This window comes from Nicotiana tabacum, chromosome 22 (assembly GCF_000715075.1).
Source record: "Nicotiana tabacum cultivar K326 chromosome 22, ASM71507v2, whole genome shotgun sequence".
Classification (NCBI taxonomy): Eukaryota; Viridiplantae; Streptophyta; class Magnoliopsida; order Solanales; family Solanaceae; genus Nicotiana; species Nicotiana tabacum.
The window spans coordinates 188,400,978-188,410,933 of record NC_134101.1 but is presented as its reverse complement, the minus strand read 5'-3'; the positions used below and the strand labels follow the sequence as shown (position 1 = coordinate 188,410,933).

The window sequence follows — 9,956 nt, the reverse complement described above, 5'->3', positions numbered from 1 at the left end:
ACAACACTAGATCTCCGGATTTGAAGTTCCGATCCAAGATGTGCTTATCATGCATTAGTTTCATCCTTTCTTTGTGTAATCTAGCACTCTCAAATGCCTAGAACCTGAATTCCCTAAGCTCATGTAACCTAGTGACTCTGCTGGTGCATGTTGTCTCCATATCTAAATTCAACTGCCGCAATGCCCAAAGTGCTTTATGTTCGAGCTTTACCGGAAGGTGGCTGCCTTTCCAAACACCAACTTATACGGTGACATACCAATTGGAATTTTGAATACTGTGCGGTACGCCCACAATGCATCATCCAGCTTCTTCGCCCAATCGGTCCTTGTTGCATTCACTGTTTTTGTAAGGACATTTTTAATTTCCCTATTTGACACTTCAACTTGCCCGCTCAACTGTGGGTGATAAGGGGTGGTCACTTTGTGACGAACTCCATACTTTTTCAACAGTCGTGCGAATGCTCTATTGCAAAAATGGGTTCCACCATTACTGATTATAGCTCTCAGAGTACCAAAACGTGTGAAAATGTTTTTCTTTAGAAAGCCCGTTACCCCTTTTGCATCATTGGTTGGGAGAGCCACCGCTTTGACCCACTTGGAGACATAGTCAACCGCTACCAATATATATTTGTTACCATACGAGCTGACAAACGGCCCCATGAAGTCGATCCCCCACATGTCAAAAACCTCCAGCTCTTGAATTGTGGTCATTGGCATCTCGTGAAGGCGAGATACGTTGCCTGTCATTTGGCATTCATCGCAACTTTTGACCCAAGTGTGTGCATCTTTGAACAGAGTTGGACAATACAACCCCAATTCAAACACCTTAGCTGTTGTCTGAATTCCTCTAAAGTGTCCACCATATGGTGAAGCATGGCAAGCCTGCAAAACAGAATGTTGATCTTTCTCGGGGATACACATCCAGATCATGTTATCTATGCATATTTTAAACAGTAGAGGTTCATCCCAATAATAAGACCGGCAATCGCGAAAGAACTTTTTCTTTGAATTGAAGAGAGTTCATAAGGTACAATACCGCTTGCTAAATAATTAGCAATATTAGCATACTATGGCGTCTCCTCCATTGTCATTGCTAGTAACTGTTCATCCGGGAATGTCTCTGTTATATCTTCAACCTCTACCTTCCTTTAAGCTCCTTCCAACCTTGAGAGGTGGTCAGCTACTTGGTTCTCTGTCCCTTTTCTGTCATGGATCTCCATATCGAATTCTTGTTGTAAAAGAACCCAGTGAATCAAGTGTGGCTTTGACTCCTTCTTTTCTATCAAGTACCTAATTGTGGCATGGTCAATATAAACAATAACGTTTGAACCAATAAAGTATGACCTGAATTTGTTGAATGCAAAAATGACAACCAACATCTCTTTTTATGTCATGGTGTGATTGAGTTGTGCACCGCTGAGCATTCTACTTGCATAGTAAATTAGGTGCATCAGTTTATCCTTTCACTGCCCCAAGACTGCTCCTATAGCATAATCACTTGCGTCGCACATGAGCTCGAACGGTTGCTCCCAGTTGGGTGCAACAATGATGGGTGCAGTCACCATTCTCTTCTTCAGCTCCTCCAATGCCAACCTACAATCATTCGAAAACACAAAGGGCTGATCCTTTTCAAGGAGTTTACATAAAGGGTTAGCAATCTTAGAGAAATCTTTTATGAATTGCCTGTAGAACCCGGCATACCCAAGGAAATTTCTCACTGCCTTGACTGAAGTAGGCGGTGGCAACTTCTCAATCATGTCAACCTTAGCATGGTCAACCTCGATTCCTTTACTGGACACTCGATGCCCCAAGACTATCCCTTCTTGTACCATAAAATAGAACTTTTCCCAATTTAGCACTAAATTTGTCTCCACACATCTTCTGAGCACTCTTCTTAAATTGTGAAGATAGTCCTCGAATGAATCCCCCACCAAAGAGAAATCATCCATGAATACCTCCATAATATCTTCAATCATGTCCGTGAAAATGGCTAACATACACCGTTGGAATGTAGCTGATGCATTACAAAGCCTAAAAGGCATTCTCCGAAAGGCAAAGATGTCATACGGACAAGTGAAGAATGTTTTCTCTCTATCTTCAGGGGCTATTGAGATCTGATTATACCTCGAATATCCATCCAAGAAACAGAAATGAGATCGCCCAGCCAACCTGTCCAATATTTTGTTAATGAATGGAAAGGGAAAATGGTCCTTCCGAGTGGCTGTGTTCAATTTCTGATAATCCATGCAAATCCGACATCCCGTGACTATACGAGTTGAGATCAACTCGTTATTCTCATATTGTACGACCATCATTCCTCCTTTTTATGGTACACACTGAACAGAGCTTACCCAATTATTGTCCGAGATGGGGATGATACCCGCATCTAACCATTTGATCACTTCCTTCTTCACCACCTCTTTCATATTCGGGTTCAACCTTAGTTGATGTTCTCTGGAAGGTTTGTGCCCTTCTTCCAAGAGAATCTTGTGCATACAAAAGGCTGGGCTAATACCCTTTATATCTGCCATGGTCCAACCAATGATAGTCTTACATTCCAGTAACACCTGTAGGAGTTGCTCTACCTGCACAGCAAGCAAACCGGATGATATAATAATAGGGAAAGTAGAATTAGGCCCTAAGAAAGCATACCTGAGCTGAGCTGGAAGCGGTTTCAGCTCCATTCGGGGTGGTTCCTCTGCTGATGGTTTTGCCGGTGGTGTAGCTCTCTTTTCTAACTCAAGGGACTCAAACTGAGGTTCCCTCTTCCAAAATCCTTGGCCTTCGAGTGCCATGACACATTCTGCCAACCCTTTACCAACCATATCCTCTAAATTTGTCAAGCAAGCTCCCAATGGATCTTTAGCATTCAGGATCTCATCATCTTCATGCAGGATCACATCCACTGCCTCCACTAGGGAGTAATTAGCATATTCACTGGGTCTCCTCATGGACTGTTGAACGTTGAATATAACTTCTTCATCGTTCAACCTCATTTTTAATTCCCCAATTTCACAATCAATCAATGCTCTCCCAGTGGCTAAGAACGGCCTCCCTAGAATGATGGGTATCTCATCATCTACCTGGCAATCCAGAATAACAAAGTCTGCAGGGAATACAAACTTTCCCACTTGTACCAGCACATCATCGAGAATCCTTGTCGGCCTTTTAACTGTGCGGTCAGCCAGTTGCAGCAGCATCGAAGTCGGTCTAGCTCTGCCAATGCCCAGTTTTGTATATATTACCAAAGGCATCAAGTTTATGCTAGCCCCTAAGTCACACAATGCTTTTGCAAAGGCATAACTCCCAATAGTACACGGAATAATGAAGCTACCTGGGTCAGACATCTTTTGAGCCATAGGTCTTGTCACTACTTCACTGCATATCTGTGTCAAAGTTACTGTGGATAGGTCCTGAAAGTCAAATTTTCGTGACATTAGGTCCTTCATCATCTTTGCATAGCCTGGCATTTCCCTCAAAGCATCCATCATAGGAATATTCAATTGAATTTGACGAAGCATCTCCATGAATTTCTTGTATTGCTCTTCTTTCTTTTATTTTGCAAGTCTCTGAGGGAATGGTACAGGTATCACCCTTTGTGAACTGCTTGTTGGCTTCTCTTTGTTGGGGTTCTGTGGCACAAGAGGTACCACTTGTTTTGCAACTTGTTCACTCTCTTTAGCCTTACCCTTATCATCATGAACCTGTTCAACCACCACTTCTATAAGTTCTGTTGATTCATCTACCTTAAATGGAACTGGAGTGGCTAGCATAGTCTCTCTGCTGGATTGCGCAACTTCTTGCTCCTTGTCTAAATTTCTCCCATTCCAGAGACTTACTGCCATCAGCTGATTTGGGTTTTGCTCCTTGGGGTTAATGTTCGTATCGGCTGGCAATGTTCCCTAGGGGCAGTTATTTAAGGCCATGGACAGCTGCCCCAATTGAGTTTCAATATTCTTTATTGTTGAGTCATGCACTGCCAACTTTTCCTGCATCTTAGCATTTGTTCCAATGAGTTGTTGAAGCATACCCCTGATTTCTACCATGTTGCCATCCTGTTGCTGATGAGGTGGCTGATATGCCAACTATTGCTTGTTCTGCTGTGGATAGCCCTGTTGTCTCTGATATGACACCATTTGGCTTTGGGGCTGCATACCTCCAGGTTGTGTCATGGTTGGTCTGTACTGCTGATTAGGTGCTAGTCTCCACGGTTGTCCTCCTTGTCTCTACCCCCAAAATTGTTGACATAATTCATATCCACTATTAACCCTTGGTTGTCACCTTCTCCACTCCATGAACACACATAAGACTGATTAATGCAAGGTGTATACAGTCATCCATTTGTTGTGTCAACGATATGCACTTGCTTTGTACCAATCTCATCAATCTTCTTTGTCAATATACTCATCTAAGTCATGAGTGTGGCTATGTTCTCTGCATGCGAATTATTTGGGTCAAGAGGAACTGAATGCACTATTGGTGCCAGTGTTGTACCTATCGTCATCCACCCCAAATTTTGGGACATCTTGTCAAGAAGGATTTTACACTCTGTGAATGTCTTGCTCAAAAATGCACCCCCAGCTGAAGAATCTACATTGGCCTTTAAATTGTCTGCTAACCCCATGTAGAATCTCTGGCCGAGCATCTGGTCAGGAATACCATGGTGGGGACACTTCACTAGCATCCTTTTGAACTTTCCCAAGTTTCATGCAAGGTCTTAGTAGGCTGCTACTTGTACTGCATTATCTCATCAATCTGTCTTACAGTCTTGTTGGGAGGGTAAAACTTATTCAGGAACTGCTTGACTAATTCCTCCCAAGTGACAATGGAATTTATTGGGAGCGAATTCAGCCAAGTCTGAGCTTCCCCAGTCATAAAGAACGGGAACAGTAACAGCTTGATGGCTTCTGGGGTCACATTTGGCTGCCTTTGGGTCACACAAATTGATAGAAAAATTTTCAAGTGTTGTTGATGGACTTCAATGTGTGACCCGGATAACAATCCCTTATTCTGCAGAAGATGCAGCATGTTGTTGGTGATCTGGAATGTCTCTGCTTTTATTCGGGGCACAGCAATGGCAGTGGCCAGGTTATTAGCTATTGGCTGTGCCCAATCATAAAGTGCAGCTTCTGGCATAAGAGGTGCTACCACTCTGACGTTTGTGTCAGCTTGATCATCCATGATGTTTCAGTTGACGTTATTTACGTTACCCATTTCAATTTCAAGTTGGTGTGTTTGTTGTGATTGCTTGTTCTTCTTGTTGGCACAGTTTAATGCCCTGAATGTTTTCTCGGGGTTTGAGTGTCCTTCAAGAAATTCACCAGTCCTCGAAGAATCTCTAGGCATACACCTGAATCCCACAAGAGTTCAAACGTGAGAATTTCAATGAAAAAAAATTGTTTAACACAGTAAAAACTTAATCTAAACTAATAATTCTAGCACTACTTCTAAGTTGTAATAAATAACAACATTAGTTCCCCGACAACGATGCCAAAATTTGATCACGCCCAACTATGCCTTATAAAAGACAAAGTAGTCGTTGCAAATATAATCCGGTTTTCAAGTCCGGAGTCGAATCCTCAGGGAACTAACCTATCTATTACAACTCTTGGTGATACTATTACCAGCTCAAACAATTTTCAGATGCAATATTTTTATCAATAAATATTGGGTTTTTGTTTAACTAATTCAAAATGATATTAAAGCTAACACTATTCTAAAGCAAAGATAATTGAATGGTAAAAAGGTCTAGGGTATTGATTTCCCCAATTGCTAGTTTAAGTTTTAACTCTTTTGCTATAATCTCGCCATAATACTCTATGAGGATTATGAGCTATGGGTTATCGCAATTATCTCTCGATCAACTACGATAATTTACTAGAGCATTCTCTCGAACTACTCTAGCTGATAATTTATGCAGCTCTGAATTATCCCACCAAAGTTTCGTTATCTTTAACCCCACTTTTAAGTTCAAGTAATGAATCTCTTCAATTACCCAAAAGTGGTGTTGCTCAACAATAGTCTGACCTAGTATTCTTTCTCAAGCAACACAAGGCAATTAGACACGATTAATCAAGAGCCCATTCAATTAATCACCATACAACACATAGTTGAACAACCATATAATAAACCCGACTCGATTATAACAAAATTGAGTCAAAACTTCATCCAACAATTGGTTCCTTCAACCCTAGATTAAATGTTTAGCTACTCATAGAAAAGCAAGATAAAACTACAAAAGTATTCATAATGTGCAATTGAAATAACAAAGAGAAGATAGAAAAACTCTAATGGTTGGTTGCTCTTCTCACTCTTGTTCTTGCCTCCAAATTAGTCTAAAAACAAGCTTAACCTTTTCTTGGGCGATTTTGTTGAGTTTATAAAGGGTTGGAATAAGTTTCCCCCAATTTACACTTTAGTCCCAAAAGTTCTGGGCAGTTACACAATCTACCGCGGCCGCGTCAGAACGCGGCGCGACCGCGGTGAAACTCAAACATTCTGCCTCGCTTTCTTGACCTACCGCAGTCCAGCCGCGGTCGACCGCGGTCGTGGTGGCCTTCAGCCCAGTTCTCCTGTGTCTCTTTCTTGCTTGTTTTCACTCGGGTTCTTCTTGATTGACCTTTTATCCACATTATTGACTCCCAAAATACTCCATAGTCTCTTCCTAACTCGGATTAGTCCCTGCAAAGCAAAAGAACACCAATTAGAGTATTTTGTTATCATTTGGCCTTTAAAACAACAATAAAGCATGGTACATTTAGGGTGTAAAGATCGTCTATATAGTCTATTATCATGATGCCTTATAGACATGGTATATATATGATATTAGATTCAAACATGCAGGCAGTCTCAGATGCAAGTCGCTACTTTAAACTTATAGACACGATTTATATAGTTTAGGAGTATTTGGTGTTTCATGTTGATTAATGAGATTACAAGTTATAAGTTATTAAACCTATAGACATGATTTATAACTGATTTACACAGTAAGAGACAGTGAAAACTATTGGAAATGCCCAACATTACTCATGCTTTCTAACAGTGTCATAACTAAGTAATAAAACAACGTTTGAAAAGTTCAGCATTAACACTTTAATTCGAGTAGTAATATCCTGCAGGCAGGATTTCTAAAGATTGGCGATTGGAACTGATACTTTTATACTTAGTCCCTATAGGCATGTTTTCTAGGTGAAAAGTATGTTACAATAGCAAATTAAATAATTAAAATCCTATAGGCATGATTTCTAGTGAATATTCTGCAATTATGCAAATTGAAAGAATGGTCATTGACACTTTGTTTCCTGTTGGCATGCTGTCTAGCAATAGACATAGGAATAAATAAAACACTTATGCTTTGATAGCATACAAGTTGTGTGAGTGTGTGATTTTCTTAATGGCATGATTTCTACCAGTGCACATGAAAATTGAATGACATATATAGCAGGTTGGATAACAAGTAGATCATATGAATCCTATAAGCATGCATTCTACCATTTGATGCAAACATTAGATTATACCCGTTTTTCCAATTTGACTGACACCCCAATTCTTTATTACAAAATTATTACAGAACCAATGATGAATGTAATTACAAAATATTATACAAGCAATAACAGTTGCCCATAGCAGGCCCAAAAGAGATACCCAGTATTGCCAGGGTATTCAGCAAAACTCTTTCTTCACCAATTAGCATACCCAGATTCCAATAGGGAACTATATCCATCAGCATAGCCCAAAAGCCATAGAGGAACTCAAGCCAAACCAAACAACCACAAATTTATCATATGACCCAAATATTGAATTACACAGAAATCACTTAAACAGACTAATTTGCAGATTCAATAGACAGAAGGAAGAAAGAACTGAGTGTCTGAGATAGCTCAAGTCACAGTAGTAAGGAAAGTGGCCAAGAACCTCAAATCGTAGTGTGTCAGAGTTCACAAGGGTCTCAAATGGACCTCGAAGTGTGCTCACACTAGGGAGGTCAATGGTGAAATTCTTGGTGGCCTTGGCTTTTAGCCGTCCAAGAATGATAGTTTCAGAATAGTATGGGTAACGAATAAAAGTAAGAGAATAATGATTAAGGGATAGAATTTTAAAGAGATACACTTGTATTTTTAGAAAGCAGATATAGCAAAGTTAAGAACACAAAACATGTTAGTTAAGAAGGTCCGCAAGACTTAGAGGTAGATAACTATTACAGGTTCAACACTTAGTCAGGTGCAACACAATGGTAGAAAGCAAATTGAGAGTTAGAGGAGGATCAAGTTCCCTAAGATTACAAGGTTAACATATAAAGGTGCATAATACCAAACAAGTTTAAGTAGGACACTAACTTAGAAAATTTAAAGCTTAAGGGTCCAAATTATGCTAAGTATCCATCACAATATCAAAAGACAAACATGTTAACCTACATCATGAAGCAAAACAGTATCTGACATGATAAGGAGACATAGATTAAGATAGCCACTCCAAAGTTCCCAAATAATCACTAAGGCTACAAAATCATGCATACCAAATACAAGTTGAGGGATATATTAACAGTGGAGCAAGTCATAGTTGATAGTGAGGATCTTAACATAGATTAGGACACATTACAGATGCAAGTCAGCCATTATAGGGATTCAGAACAGAGTGGGAAAGCAAGCTTATGTCAAATAAAAAATGTAGACATTCAGGTATCAACACAGTAGAGTAATGAACTTAAGAAGGTCCAATTTATTCAGATGAAGCATATTCAAACAACATATCTCAGAACTTACAGCTTTAGGTAGAATCCAATGCTAAAGAGGTTCAAAACAAGTACGAAACTGACAAGGTTGCACACAGAAGTAGCCCCAGAACATATTAGGCCACGAATTTCAGAAGTAAGAATATGCAAAATCATGAACACAGGAGAACAAATTGTACAAGCCGAAAGACTCACCAGTTTTCAGTTGACAAAAACAGACAATAAGAAAGAACCTAATTCCACAGTATTCTGAATATCAATCAAAGATCAAGAACCCAGAATTTTATTGCGTCAGAGTTCCCAAGGGCTTCAAATGAACCCCGAGCAATGCTCACACCAAGAAAGGTTGAAGAATTGAATTTTTGTGGCCTTGGCTTTCAATCGACCAAGAACCAAAGTATAGAACAAGAGAATGAGAAAACAATAGAGTAATAGCTTCAGTTTTTAGTGAATCTAACTATTTAAAGGTCTGTTACATAGGGGAATGGATAGTCATTAAATTAGTCGAGTAAATAAAGAAATAAATAAATCAAATATGAAAAAAGAAAGGAAAAACATACATGCAATCAGAAAGTAACTAGTAAAGGAAAGAAATCGAAAATCAAACCCTAATTAGGGTTCAATGTTTGAAAATTCGTCTACTGGTATAAGAAATCAACGATTCTTCCCATGTATATGGACAAGACATTGTCCAGATTCAAGCGATTAAAGTTGAACAACCCCAAATTTGAGAGATGGTACATGCCAAGTTTAGACAAGTACTAAGTGATATCATAGTCTTGCAAGTAATACTGAGATAGTGCATAAAAGGCAAGAAAATCATGAAAGGAATCTATGGTTGAGACAGATTCGGAGAAGATTGAGAGAACGGATAGGATTTATGAGGGAGGGAGGAGTGTTTGAGGGCATCTGATGAAGAGAGAATGACGATTATGGTTTCGGTAAAGGGATATAAGGAGAGTGAGAGGGAGAGTATTGTGAGTCGTTGATCAATTTTGATCAACAATTAGGATTTAAAGAGTTGGGTCGGTTTTTTGGACTGGGTTGGGAAATTAGGTCATTTGGGCTTATGAGGTTATTAGGTCTGGGATCTATTTAGACTTTAATGGTCCAAAGTTAATCCCAATTTCGGGCCAAATTTTAAAATAGGAAATTAAAGGGAAAATAATTTAATAAAATAATTAAATAGATTCCATTTATGCAAAGTAATATTTTAAAATAACAT

At 39.4% G+C, this 9,956-nt stretch overlaps 1 protein-coding gene across 1 annotated transcript; it reads right to left on the bottom strand.

Annotated features, from left to right (window-relative positions):
- Positions 1-1,148: 1,148 nt before the first annotated feature.
- Positions 1,149-3,488, bottom strand: LOC142176195 (uncharacterized). The gene is made up of 2 exons (XM_075243311.1): positions 2,653-3,488; positions 1,149-1,344 (listed from the first exon to the last, which is right to left on the bottom strand). Exons 1-2 carry the CDS (start codon positions 3,486-3,488, stop codon positions 1,149-1,151), a joined length of 1,032 nt encoding a protein of 343 aa, XP_075099412.1.
- Between the last annotated feature and the right edge of the window lie 6,468 nt (positions 3,489-9,956).